The sequence below is a fragment of the Pangasianodon hypophthalmus genome, chromosome 15, assembly GCF_027358585.1.
Source record: "Pangasianodon hypophthalmus isolate fPanHyp1 chromosome 15, fPanHyp1.pri, whole genome shotgun sequence".
Taxonomy (NCBI): Eukaryota; Metazoa; Chordata; class Actinopteri; order Siluriformes; family Pangasiidae; genus Pangasianodon; species Pangasianodon hypophthalmus.
This window is the reverse complement of record NC_069724.1, coordinates 17,906,456-17,921,520: the sequence shown is the minus strand read 5'-3', so window position 1 is coordinate 17,921,520 and position 15,065 is coordinate 17,906,456. Positions and strand designations below refer to the sequence as shown.

The 15,065-nt window shown below is 38.0% G+C and overlaps 1 protein-coding gene across 1 annotated transcript in view; it reads left to right on the top strand.

Moving 5' to 3' along the window:
- The window catches only part of ntng2b (netrin g2b), a 73,677-nt gene extending 61,286 nt beyond the window's left edge, over positions 1 to 12,391 (top strand). The window contains exons 6-8 of the mRNA XM_026929321.3: positions 4,074 to 4,241; positions 6,163 to 6,297; positions 9,190 to 12,391. Coding sequence (XP_026785122.3) covers positions 4,074 to 4,241; positions 6,163 to 6,297; positions 9,190 to 9,542 — 656 coding nt within the window. The 3' untranslated portion in view covers positions 9,543 to 12,391. The remainder of the gene's footprint in view (positions 1 to 4,073; positions 4,242 to 6,162; positions 6,298 to 9,189) is intronic.
- Positions 12,392 to 15,065: the final 2,674 nt, after the last annotated feature.

Genomic DNA, 15,065 nt, shown 5'->3' with positions numbered 1-15,065 from the left:
AGATATCCTCTGAAAAAGAGCATGGGGGAAGACATCACTCTGAAGAAGAGGAAGAGCAAGAGATATCCTCTGAAAAAGAACACAACAGTAGATATCCCTCAGAGCACTGGGGAAGACATTACTCTAAAGGAGAGGAAGACCAAGACAGACATTCTGATAAAGACCACTGGAGAGGACATCACTCTGAAGAAGAGAAAGAAAAAGAGATACCATCTGAAAAAGACCACTGGGGAAGACATCACGCTGAGGGTGAAGAAATGAGTGAGATGTACACTAAAAGAGAACATGGGAGACATCACTCAGAAGAAGAAGAAGAAGAAGAAGAAGAAAGCCTGTTTAAAAAAGAGCATGGGGGAGGACATCACTCTGAAGTAGAAAGAAAAAGACAAAGACTTTCTGAAAAAGACCATGGGGGAAGACATCACTCTGAAGAAGAGGAAGAAAGAGAGAGACCCTCTGAAACAGAGCACGGGAGAAGATATCACTCTGAAGAAGAAGGAGAAAGCCGGCTTGAAAAAGAGCATGGGGGAAGACATCACTCTGAAGAAGAAGGAGAAAGCCTGTTTGAAAAAGAGCATGGGGGAAGACATCACTCTGAAGTAGAGAGAAAAAGATTCAGACTCTCTGAAAAAGACAACGGGAGACAACATTACTCTGAAGGAGACGTAGAAAGAGACCATGGGGGAAGACATCACTCTGAAGTTGAGAGAAAAAGAGACAGACTCTCTGAAAAAGACAATGGGGGAAGACATCACTCTGAAGGAGAAGTAGAAAGAGAACATGGGGGAAGACATCACTCTGAAGTTGAGAGAAAAAGAGACAGACTCTCTGAAAAAGACAATGGGGGAAGACATCACTCTGAAGGAGAAGTAGAAAGAGACCATGGGGGAACACATCACTCTGAAGTAGAGAGAAAAAGAGACAGACTCTCTGAAAAAGACCATGGGGGAAGACATTACTCTGAAAGGCAAGACAAGACGGTGAGGTCCTCTGAAATTCACCATGGGGGAAGACATCACTCTGAAGGAGAGGAACACAGAGAGAGACCTTCTGATAAAGAGCATTGGAGTGGATATCACTCAGAAGAAGATGAAGAAAGAGAGATACCATCTGAAAAAGACCATGGTGGAAGCCATCACTCTGAGGGTGAAGAAACTAGGGACATGTACACTAAAAGAGAACATTGGAGACATCACTCTGAAGAAGAAGGTGAGAGCCTGTTTGAACAAGAGCATGGGGGAACTCATCACTCTGAAGAAGAGAGAAAAAGAGAGAGACTTTCTGAAAAACACCATGGAGGAATACATCACTCTGAAGGAGAGAAAGAAAGCGAGAGATCCCCTGAAAAAGAGCACTGGAGAGGACATCACTCTGAAGAAGAGAGAGAAAGAGAGATCGCTTCTGAAAATGGCCATGGGGGAAGACATCACTCTGAGGGTGAAGAAATGACGGAGATGTACACTAAAAGAGAACATGGGAGACATCACTCTGAAGACAAAAGTGAGAGCCTGTTTGAAAAAGAGTATGGAGGAAGACATCACTCTGAAGAAGAGAGAACAAGAGACAGACTCTCTGAAAAAGACAATGGGGGAAGACATCACTCTAAAGCAGAGGAAGAAAGAAAGGGAAGCCATCACTCTGAAGGTGAAGAAATGAGGGAGATATACACTAAAAGAGAACACTGGAGACATCACTCTGAAGAAGAAGGAGAGAGCCTGTTTGGAAAAGAGCATGGGGGAAGACATCACTTTGAAAGTCAAGACAAGACAGAGAGGTCCTCTGAAAAAGACCATGGGAGAAGACATCACACTGAAGAAGATGAAGGAGAAAGCCTGTTTGAAAACGAGCATGGTGGAAGTCATCACTCTAAAAATGAGGAAGAGAGGAAGAGACCATCTGAAAAAGAGCGAGCTAGACCAATCAAAAGGGAAGACAAAGATCATGAGAACAAGAAAGGTAACACAGGGCCAAGTAGAGATAGTGTAACCTTCATTTATTATTATGAGGGAGACTAGAGTTTAGTGTGTGTGTACGCATCAGTGTGAATTAAAAGAATTTTTATCTCTAAAGCTCTACTGAAGCTTCTGCTGTCTGGAGGAACTCAGCCTAAGAGGCTAAAGGGCGTGATATATGATGACTTTAAAGGTGAGAAAGGTTGGGTGGTTGGTTGGTTGGTTGGTTGGGTGGTTGGTTGGTTGGATGGATGGATGGATGAATGGATGGATGGATAGATGAATAAAGAAAGCTGATTAGATGGATAGATAAAGAGACCCTAGAAATAGAATCCTGTACATTACCAAATTGAATATTTGGGAAAAAATCATGCCTCACACACAGTATTAACATTAGCCGCTGTTGTTGGTTGCACCAACAAGGCCTGAAAACACAATGTATGTTATATAAGGTACATCCTTCCTGATAAATGTTAGAAACATTAACAAAATAACCCGTATTTATGCATTTACGTGTTTTGATTTTATTTTGCCAATGTCCTTTTATTTTGATGCTGTATTTATCGCATATAGTGCTTTGGTCATATCAATCATATTGAAAGTTTGTGTAACTGAGCATTATATTAAAAACTCATTATTTGAAATATAAAACATCCAGGACTTGTAGGGAGAGTCCTTTTAACATCAATCAGCATTTTCCAGCATTTGAATGCAACATTCAGAATCTCGAATGGACCAAGACTAAGTCTTCCTTATTAAACAGTTTGCTTGTTTTTAACTAACATGTATATTTTTTTGATAAATAGGATTATTCCACATGTTCAGGGATCTCATGGGCCTCCACATGAATCCATGCCCAGAACAATTTAACCATAAAAACAATATACTCTGCATAATCTACAGTATGTATTGTAATTGCATATTTTGGACATTGGTTTCCTTTAAATATACAACAAATGTACTGTTTAATAATGTACTCACACTATCATGTGAAGATTAACAGCAGATTCTGAATTATTATTATTATTATTATTATTATTATTATTACTAGTATTATTGTTGTTGTTGTTGTTGTTGCTCACATCTCAAAACTGTTGGGACTTTGTTGATGATAATACACAAAGTAATTCACAAAGTAATAAGACTGCCCCATATAGAAGGGACACACAGACCAGGGACACACTGGAGAGCATGGTGGAGTGGCCCATGCCATGAAGGCACTCTCTCGTTTCTTGCTAAGGATCTCCACCAGGTCTGAGTACACCCAAAGAATTTTAACCACCGCTTTAGTGGCAGGGTTCTCTAAGGCGATAGAGCCACACTTAATCCAGAGGAAATGGTCCTTGGTACTCAGGGGAACAAGCTGCAATCTCTCTACAAACTGGCCCAGCAAACTGGTGGGACAGGTTCCTCCTAATGCCTACAGTTTCTACTTACAGGGGTTCAGGCATTCCTGGCTGAAGGGGTCTTCATGCAACTGGCCTAAAGTTCTCTCTAAACTGACCTATTATTAAGCCAATTAAGACTGGCTTAGATATAACCTGTTTGTGCAGTCAGACCCTGCTGGTTAGCCTGTACACTATTCATATACTTTTACACACACACACACACACACACACACACCTGCAAGCACATTCTACACACATTTAACATCTGTTTCACTTCACTAGATCCGCCAATACAGCTGCCATTAGAGATTCACTCTAGTCAGCAGATTCAAATCTGTGAATCAGGAATCAATTGCCTCTCTTAGAGATTCACTTAGTTTTTTCCATCAAAGAGAATAAGAGAGTGGAACAAGAGAAGATGAAGAGAGAGAAGAGATCAAGACCTAAGCTTTTAACTAAACCTTGAAAATCGCTTTCATCATATGCTCCAAAAAGCACCCACACACAGACACACACATTGAATGAGTAAGGCTCTCCACAGATTAAAGTGAAATATTGTCAGCACACTTTCTTCTCTATATTAGACTTACACATCTTTTCCTTTTTCTTGTTCTTTTTAATTCATTTCCACCCCACCCACCCCCACCCCCATCTGCAAATTCATTTTGCTCATACTTTATACTTTATGTCTCAGTTCAACTCTTTATTTATTCTCTTTCTCTGTTCTTCTCAGACTGTGAGTGTCATGGCCACTCCAACCGCTGCAGTTACATCGACTACCTGAACATTGTCACGTGTGTGAGCTGTAAGCACAACACACGTGGACAAAACTGCCAGCACTGCCGCATGGGCTACTACAGGAATTCCTCAGTTGAGCTGGACGACGAGAGTGTGTGTGTGGGTGCGTACAGCATAGTGTGCAATATGTTTTATGTTTAAAATGCAGCAAGTGGTCATACTGCTAAGAAATCATAATGTAAGCTATAGAAATGAAAAATGAGATGCAGCAAGATGCATAAAGAATTGAATTATGATACCCTAAATTAAAATCAGATTACACTGTATCCACCCCTAGTGTAGAGTGGTAGTATCAGACCAGGAACCATCAGTTTAGAGATAGATAAATATGGGCTTTCTTCAATCAAAATGAAGTGCATTGTGTCATAGATTTATCAAGATTCTTCTTCCAATGTTACTCAGACATACAGACTTTATCCTAACTATTCTTCTAGTTAATTCATAGATTCATAGGTTTTATGCTTTAACAGATTAACAAAAATCAACGGTAGCATAGAGAGGACAAAAACTACTACAAACAGGCAGTTGAAGGAATGAATAAAGGAGGAAAAGAGCCAAGGGAAAAAAAACAGAAAAAAAAGAAAGAAAGGCACCAACATGGTAACACAGGCAGAGACAATTCCATGGTAATGCAGTAAGAGAACACCAGGATATTATTGACAAATACCACAACATATCTGTGTAGCATTTCATGGATGACCCCATTCACTGAAATTTGCGTGGAGCATTGACCAAGCCATATGGCATATAATAATAATTACGTAATGATAATGCTAGTGCCACTTCATAGTAGATAAGTCTGGCATTCATTACCATCCTGTTAATGAAATATTGCAAGTTTCAATTAAGACCACTGAATAAAGAGCTTGTAAAATGGAAATGAGTGGATTAAGAGCATGTAAAATGGAAAAAAATATATATTTTGTCAAATGGGCACCATGAGCTGTTCTGATTGTGTTCAGAATTCCACAGAGAAAGCAACTAATAAAAACCTACAAAATGTTTATTGAACTTTCACAGCAGGCAAGGTGCAGCAAAACCTGCAAAGCACAGGACCCAAGCTTGACCTAACACACATACGCACACAGAGAGAGAGAGTGCACAGAGTATATTAGGGCTATGACTCAAAATACAGCAAAGCTGAGCAAAAAAAGCGGAATCACAGAGCAGACCAGCAACAAATGCCTGAAAAATTCACATGTGCTAGCAGAATGTTTATTATTAATTAAGGTTTCGCTTTTCTAGTCTTTTCTTTACTATTGTTAAACCACTTTACATTTTTAGAAAGCTTTAGAAAGGTCTCAAATTATCATAACTCCTCTGAAGTGGGAAAAAAAACATGAAAATTTATACCAGGACTCATTTAGTGTAGAAGCAGTCATAAGTGTTTAAGTCTATATTGCTGATATTAAAGATTTTATCATTAAGTGAGTGAAGTGAAGTGAAGTGTGGCCAAGTATGGTGACCCATACTCGGAATTTGTGCTCTGCATTTAACTGCATTTAAAGATTATTGAATTTTATTAGCTAAAATCACAACCATGTCAATATTTTAAAAACTCTTCTCCAACCAGAAGACTTGCCTGACTGACCAGAAGAGAGAGAGAGAGAGAGAGAGAGAGAGAGAGAGAGGGAAGGGAGACTGTGGAGAATAGGAAAACGAATGTAGACTTCCTTAGACACTTTATGTCAGTAAAGATTTGGCCCTAAACCTAAAAAAAAACCACTGATGAAATGACCTTTCCTGCATGTCTAAGGAAGGAGGGTAGCTCTGGTTCACATGAAGCATCATGGGAAAAGCGGTAGGGATGATCATGACATAAAGTGTGTGGGAAGTGATGTTCAATGCCCTGTTCTATCATTAATAATACAATTTACCTAAAAATGTCATTTACACCATGCATCAGAATTTATTTCCAGACAGTACTGATGTTGGATTACAGTTAGACCACCTTGTTTTGTTTTGTTTTTTAAATGACAATCAGCCCATTTAACTTTTTTCCATTGATTCTGGTCTCTCTCTAGAGTGCGGCTGTAACCAGATGGGTTCACTACATGACCGCTGTAATGGCACAGGATTCTGCCAGTGTAAAGAAGGCACGATGGGCATCAAGTGTGATGAATGTTTGCCTGGTTACTACTGGAAGCAGGGCTGCCAACGTGAGTGTAACACACACACACATACACATTATTAATGCAGCTAATTAATGCTATGCTTTAACCTCAGTAACCAAAAGGAACTTTCGGATCTTTTTTTATATATATATATATATATATATATATATATATATATATATATATATATATATATATATATATATACATAAAAGCTGCTTTAAAAAAAAAAAAAAGAAAGAAATTCTTCATAGGGACCAGTCAAATGTCTATGGATATGAATATCAATTACATCAGCCATGACATTTAATGAGAATTTTTATCTTACCTTATTATAAAATAAAATTTTGTCTGTATTAAACAAATTAAATACAGAATCAGAAGAACTATGTTGTGCAGTAATATGAAGCGCTTTTATTCAAGCAAACTGGTTCATACATTCCAAAGTTTGCCCCTTATTTTGTGCTTTTTTGGGCATTTTACCATGGCTCTATTATGGACGTGTCTTAAACTACACCTTATCCCCTATATAGGCCATGCGACATTTAAACACTCACTCCCCCCATAATAACATCGAGAGTTATTCGATGTACTATAGAAGTGTAGAAGTGTAGCAATTCACAGAAGCTTTTGTTTGTAAGGTTAATGATCAAATTTGTACCCAACTCCCTAGCTGCTTAAAGGAGCTGCATCTGTAAGATCAAATGGGCTTTAAGCTAGAACTGCTTACTGCTGGCAAAAGAAGAGAATAAGAGGATTCCTGTGTGTATTTACTTGGGAAGTATAATGCAACATGTTTATTTTTTATTAGGTATTTGTGAGTTATGCTATTTCAGCAACTTATTTATTATTCTTTACTCAATTTACCAACTAACAGTTAATTATTAAGCCTTACCTCCATGTCTCTGTCCAGGACACAGAGGACACTGGAAACCAATGGGGAATGTTTTGGTCCATTTTTCCTTCACTGGGATTCTTCATTGTTCCCACAAAATCATCTGAATTTTCATGCTTGCTACACACTTGCAGGGCTATACAGAGCTGTATAGAGCTATGCAGCATTCAAGGAAAACTCTTAATTCTGAATTTCCGACCTCCAACTAGGAAAATCAAAGAAAATGCCACCTCTGAAAGTCGTGAAGTTCAGCATGTGACATAATGACAAAATCAACATGGCTGCTCATAGCATGAGCAGTAAACAAAGTAGCGCTTCTTTACTGTCAAATGCGTTATGCTATATACACTAGTATTTGCTTTTGATCAATCAACATACAGACATATTAGCTTGCTAAATCTATAACTTGGAAAATATACATCACTCTACATAGTTAGATGGCCTGATTCCTGCTAACAAAAGAAAAACATGGAGGTCCATGTTTTTTTTCCTACTTTGTAGTTCAAACACATGGAGGTCAGAAGGATCTGAATGCCAGCTTCCCACTTTGAATTCAGTCGGATGCTGTGATGGCTTTAGAATATTTAAAGTATGATCTACAGAACAGAAACATTAAAACAGCTTTTTTAAGGACTCATATATCAACCAAAAGGAACTCATTCATCATCAACAGTGTGCCTGGAGATCAAGCTTCCTAAGGATTACCAGTGCAGCTTAAGTCCGTCTGAACTACAGTAACTGATTATTTGGACCAGACGTAATGGATTAAGACTGAAAACAAAATTAGTAAGAAGGCAGATCTCCAGGAACACAGTTGGTGATCACGGTTGGTGTGTAACTCTGCTGGAGTTGGTCATCACCAACATGAAATATAGATGTATGATCATCAAAGTGTGTGTGTGTGTGTGTGTGTGTGTGTGTGTGTGTGTGTGTGTGTAATAATCCAGTTTGCCCATGTGGGAGCTATAAGTGTCTATAACATATTGCTGCTGTGTTTTGTTCAACCTTAACTAAACTCGTTTTTTTCCTCTATGAGACTCTTTCACTTGTTTCCCTAGTCAGCACTTCAAATTGTACCCTATTATTAAGTTATTGTTACTTGAACATCACATCACTGATATAACCATGACATAAAGATCTAATGGCAGATGTTATAAGCTGTCTTGAGCTGCCAATGATACTTCACATCCAGTGGCAGTTCGAAAATAATGCTCCTACTTATTTAGTAAGTATGTTTGAATGTAATCATGACAACAAACATACGTAACAGTTTAGGCTATGCTAAATAAAAATGAGAAAAATACATGAGATTTATATTTATACTGCATTATGCAATGTTTTAAATTGAAGTGACGAGAACAGATGTGAGACAATGCAAGATGTGACCATAACAACAGTCTCATAACGGTAACCTCTTGATATGTTCATGATAGATTATTTGATTGATGAAATTATGTAGATCATGTGTGGAATGTAACTTATTTCCAGTGTTATGCCAGTTAGACGTAATAAAGCATAAGATAACTGGAGTACACTTAGCAAAAAAGGATCATGTGATGACATGGCATAACATTACACTAGCTATCATGACAGTTAGCAGTAATGGGACCATGACATTGCATTTGCAGCTACATGACCTGGGCACACACACACACACACACACACACACACACAGCTCCAGGATGGTTAGATGATAGGAATGTGTTTCCATGAAAGCTCTTTTATGATTATTCGTGTTATGTTAATTGGAAAAAATAATTTGTTAAGCTGTACCTGTGTCAATAACAAGCACTTATCACAATCATTTATCACAATTACTTGCTAGTTTCTTAGATTAGATTTGAAAAAAAAAAAAAACAGATTTATCCTTTGTATCTAATGGTCCATAATAATGATCCGTAATAATAGTCAGTGGCTGTTGAACATGGTATGTCAACCAATTATCAACACAGATCTAATAAACACCTTACAAAACAGCAGAACAACTTAATTAACTGTGATTAAATGTGCTCAAAAGTGAACTTCATTTTCTCTCTCCTTAGCAAACGTGTGTGACGAGGAGCTGCTGATGTGCCAGAATGGTGGCACATGCCACCAGAACCAGCGCTGCATCTGCCCACATGAATTTAAAGGTGTCCTATGCCAACACTCACGCTGCGAAAGCGGGAAGAAGTGCAACCACGGGGACCACAATGGCGCCTCTGTGCCTGCTCTGAGCCTGGCACTGCTGTTGCTGTGCCCGCTCCTCACCCTCCTGCTGGGTTCTGCAGTCCTGCGTCCTGAAACAGTGCCCGTCTTTCTCCCACCGTCACACACATCAACACACACCTGTGATGGCGCACTGGCCATTACTCTGCTGTGCACCCTCAAGGAACCTAGGACTTCCTGGACATAGAAATAGGGAAGATAAATGACTCAAGATGAGAGATTTGTAATTTTTTTCTTTTTTTTTCTTTTTCAAAAGAAAAACCATAGCCCAAAAATAAATAATATATACATGTATCAAATATTTATATATATATACTATACAAGTATCAATAACAGATGAAGAGTTTAGGCACTATCCTGATTAATGATTTAGGAAAAACATTTATGGTACCAGGGAGAGAACTACTCAACAGGAAGAGGCGGGAATTTCAGCACTCTGATTGGACGAGCAAGAGAGGCTCTGCCTTTATATCACCCTGCTGTGCTGCTGTATGTAATGAACTCACTGTTAAATGCTAAAAAGATTTAAAATGATCAATAATATAGTATTTGCAAGTTCAGAAATATTAAGGGTTTATGCACTATTCTGATTAGGAATGTCACCACAGTTAGAAGAACACTGTATTCAAGATGCACAGTATGAAACTTTACCAACAAGAGGGCAAAAAAGCAATGATGACGCTTACATATCACATTCGAATATTTTTGGTACAGATTATTTTTGTTTGCATTTAAACCAATACATAAAGGGAAGAATTTATTACACCTGAGCTGGCCTGAAGTCAAGATACAATACGATTTTTTTTTTTATCAGAGCGGGCGTGTATTACAGTATAAACGTTACATGCTGATATATTACAGAAGTTTATTCTGTATTAAAAAGAAGGTTCATGAGCACAGCTTATAATTAACTCTACAGAAAAAACATTTATGAATAATTAAAATAAAATGTGAGGACTAATTAACTCATAGATGTAGGAAATCTAGATGCAGTATTTGCTAACTTTTTCTGTTGCAACTACTTTCAAATGTCACTTGTAAACCAAAGTATATAGCGAGACGCTGGTCTACCCTGATCAAATCAGCTGTAACTCAGTTTATGTTCAACTGATTTTCACAAAATTTGGTTTGTTACAGACGTTATACATATTGCAGGTGTTGTAAATATAAATATACCTGGACTACTGATAAGTTAATGGAGTCGAACTGCTGGAACTGCAGCAAAGCAGTGGGAAGTAGATTAATCCAAATATATGCTTGGACAAAACAGATCATAAACTAACTGCCTGTCGAGTTTACTCCTTTTGATCTACTACACACTTGTAGATCAGTTTGCGCACAAAGGGCCTCATTTATTAGGTTCATTTATCAACAAATATATTCGTAAATCACTCACAAGAAATGTTATATTTGTGAAAATCCAGTAAGTTGGGTAAACGTTTGTATCCTCCTCCTGAGTGTGGGTAAATTTATGCATATGGAACCAAAGCATTGTGTAAATTTACGTATTAGTAGCCGACTTTCTGCAATGGCTGAGTTGCATTACTAGAAGATATAGTGTTTAGATTAAGAAGATTTAGGAGGCACTTTTTCCACTTCATTTCACCCTTTTCTGTTCTCTGTGATGTTTGAATTTTTTATTTATTTATTTTTTGCATATCAGCTATGCCAGTAATGTGCTTTGTAATTTACAGGCGATTGGCATTTACCAACACACACATATGAGTACCTACAAAATCAGCATTACTGAAACATTTCTAAATCTGGTGAGAATTTTTAGTTTGGTTTGGTCTACGAAAACATTTACACACAATTTTCATGACAGGGTGCCATGCATGCACACAATCACACACTCATTCACACCTAGGAGCAATTTATCTTAGCTAATCCACCTACTGCCATGGTTTTGCGAGGTAGGAGGAAACCAGAGAACTCAGAGGATATCTACGTGGACACTGGGAGAACATGCACTCACGTCACTCCACACAGAATGTAACCTTATCTCATGATTGAACTGGGGACCCTGGACCTACCCGCAGCACCACCGTGCCACCATCAACAAAACAGAGATTACATAAAATCATAAAGTATAAACTATATATGCTGTACATCATTGATTGATAAAATAACAATGTTATTTAATGTTAAATATAATGCAAGCCAGCTTAGTTACATCAAACCAGGCAACTTAGTCAATGGTACTCAATTATAAATCCATCCACAAGTCCAATCTAAATCTGAACTTAACATCCCTTGCTAAATCAAACATTACCTAAGAACTGAAGTCCTCTTAAAGAGAAGCTAAACAGTATTAAACAGTAATAAACAGTAAACGTCCCTCGCCAGTCTGCCTTAACTCCTGAATAAAGTCCTTCAGAAAATAACGGCACTTATTCTCCTGGGCTTCTACAGTGAAAAGTAATTCTTTGTTCTCTTGTTTTGAGATATTAGTGATTCTTACATGCAAATGCGGCACAGTGTGGTGACATTTTCCCAAAAAAAAAAAAAAAAAAACTGCAAAATTTTGAACTTGATTAAACCCAAAGGGCAAAATCTGAAACCCCATCCACACGAAGAGGGCAATGCTGTCGACGTGTCAGTTTCAGCACAATGCAGCATCTAGTTTTCCTGTATCTATAAACAAACCAGACACAATTAGGAAAACACGTACAGGTGAGATACAATAGATGTGGGAAATTATTATACTGTAAATTGCAATATAACTTAAATAATAACTTAAAGAGACACTTGCACTACACTGGACGTGACCTTGCAAACAATACAGGTTGAAATGAATAAATTAAGAATATTCTAGATAAGAGAAAAGCAGGTTCATGGGAAAAATCACAATTAGATCTATCAAAATAGAAAGAAATGTATCTAACTGTTCAAGGTTTGAAACAACGGACACACTATAAACTACAGAAATGCAATAATTATCAAGGGATGAATTTAACTGTTTCAGAGAGACTTTGATTATGAGAGATTTTGACACTGTTGTAAACTTTACAGTAAATATGACTGTTATTTGGACAAGATCTTGGCTGTGTGTTTTATTAGTTTGAAAGATCAATATATCACATATATCATTGATATATCACTTTTAAAAAAAAAAAAAGACCATTAGAAGAGGAGCCTTTGAGGTAAATGCTTTACAACACTTCAGTCTGGAACAACTCTACAAACGTTTGTTGTGGGCATTCTAGGCTCCTAGATTTCAGTTATTCAAATTAGACTGTACCCAGGTGAACTAACCAGTCAAGTAAAGAAAAAAAAAACACTTTTATAGGAAAATGATCAGTAACAGGGTGGTGTGATGCAGCAGAACACAATTTATTCGCTTCCTATAACAGCACACCCCGAAGTGTTTTATGTTTCTTATACCACAGCAGTTTGTCAATACTAAAGATTTTTATTTATTGAAGATTGACTCATCATACTTTTTTATCTGTTTATAGTTACATTTACATTTGTTGAACCTCAGAGAAAGAAGTTAGTTCCTGTTATCACTTATGTTATAGCAGCTATACCTCACTAAGTTAATAAGACAAAAAAACTTCTCATTTTACCAAGAAACCACAAGACTTTCCCGTTAAAATTTTTTAAAGCAACAGCTTTTTCTATGATCATTACGAAGCACTGACACTGGAGACTCCTTTCGAAAATGGAAAATAATCATCTCCTCACAAAACACTTCACCACGTCAACAATTACACAGGTCTTTGTAAATCTGTTTATGTAGAATGTCCACCCCACAAGTCACTGTGTAAACTGTTACCATAGAAACGATAATGTATTAGAACGAGTGTATTAATATACACTGATTATCCTAATTATGCCTAATGTTGTGTAGGTCCCACTTGTGCCACCAAAACAGCTCTGAACTGTAGAGGCATGGACTCCACAAGACCTCTGAAGGTGTGCTGTAGTATCTGGCACCAAGACTTTAGCAGCAGATCCTTTAAGTCCTGTAAGTTGTGAGGTGGGGCCTCCATGGATCAGACTTGTTTGTCCAGCACTTCCCACAGATGCTTGACTGGATTGAGATCTGGGGAATTTGGAGGCCAAGTCAACACCTTGAACTCTGTCATGTTCCTCAAACCATTCCTGAACAATTTTTGCAGTGTAGCAGGGCACATTATCCTGCTGAAAGAGGCCACTGCCATTAGGGAATACTATTGCCTTGAAGGGGTGTACTTGGTCTGCAACAATGTTTAGGTGGGTTGTACGTGTCAAAGTAACATCCATATGAATGCAAGAACCCAAAGGTTCCCAGCAGAACATTCCTCAGAACATTGCTCAGACACTGCCTTTGCCGGCTTGCCTTCTTCACATAGTGCATTCTGGTGCCATCTCTTCCACAGGTAAGCGACGTACACGCACCCGGCTGACCACACGATGTAAAAGAAAACGTGATTCATCAGACCAGACCACCTTCTTCCATTGCTCCGTGGTCCAGTTCTGATGCTCACGTGCCCATTATGGGTGCTTTCGGTGATGGACAGGGGTCAGCATGGACACTCTGACCGGTCTGTGGCTACGCAGCCCCATACACAGCAAGCTGCAATGCACAGTGTGTCCTGACACCTTTCAATCATAGCCACCATTAACTTTTTCAGCTTTTGGTAGGTAATAACCACTGCATACCAGGATCACCACACAAGACCTGCTGTTTTGGAGAGGCTCTGACATAGTTTTCTAGTCATCACAATTTGGCCCTTGTCAAAGTCCCTCAGATCCTTATGCTTTCTCATTTTTCTGCTTCCACTACTAAACTTTGAGAACTGACTGTTCACTTGCTGCCTAATATATCCCACCCCTTGGCAGTTGCCATTGTAACAAGATAATCAATGTTATTCATGCCACCTCTCAGTGGTTTTAATGATATGGCTGATCGGTGTAAACCTGTGATCTGTCTTGCAGTGGCACTACTGTCAGAGCTGCTGTTAGAGAAAATTAATCAACACCTTCCGAGCAGTCAGAATTGATCATTCAAAGCGCTGTGGTAAATTACAAACTAATTTATGGAAGTCTCACATGTTTAAAATACATCCAGCCAGGTTCAAACTTTTTTTTTCGAACTTTCGAATTTTATTTTTAAAAACTATGTAAATTGATCATTTTAGCAACAACACAGACCGGGTTTCTTACTAAGATTACCAAGTTAATAAAACTTAACAAATTCTCTGTGGATTTAAATTTAGATAAAGCGAATATGATTAATCCCAATAAAAGAAATCAAAGAAAGATGTTTACCACAGTCAATCACAGAAGCTCAGAAGTGTCCAACATATTTTAGTAATACTAATTATGCATTTCTGCTGCCAAGGCCAGAGAGGAACTTTGGCTGAAAACTGGCAGGAACAATTGAGTGTATTACTCCTGCCAGAATATGTGGCAACCTGGAAATACAGTAAAACATTAACTTTTAAAACATCATATTATCATACATTTATCAGACAATTTATTTTCATTTCCATGGGTACTGTATAATAACTCATGCATCTTTATTACTCTGTGTCATCCATCATACCCCTGCACATACTTTGGAGTTAGACCATGTCATAACAAAAATCCTAATAAAGTTTAACTGGAAATAGAGAATGGAATATGACAGTAAGGTATACAGCCTAGCTTCATGTCTAAGCATAACTGGGAAAAGGGCAGGGTGATCATTATTCTTACACTGACTCAGTGACAACTGTCACAA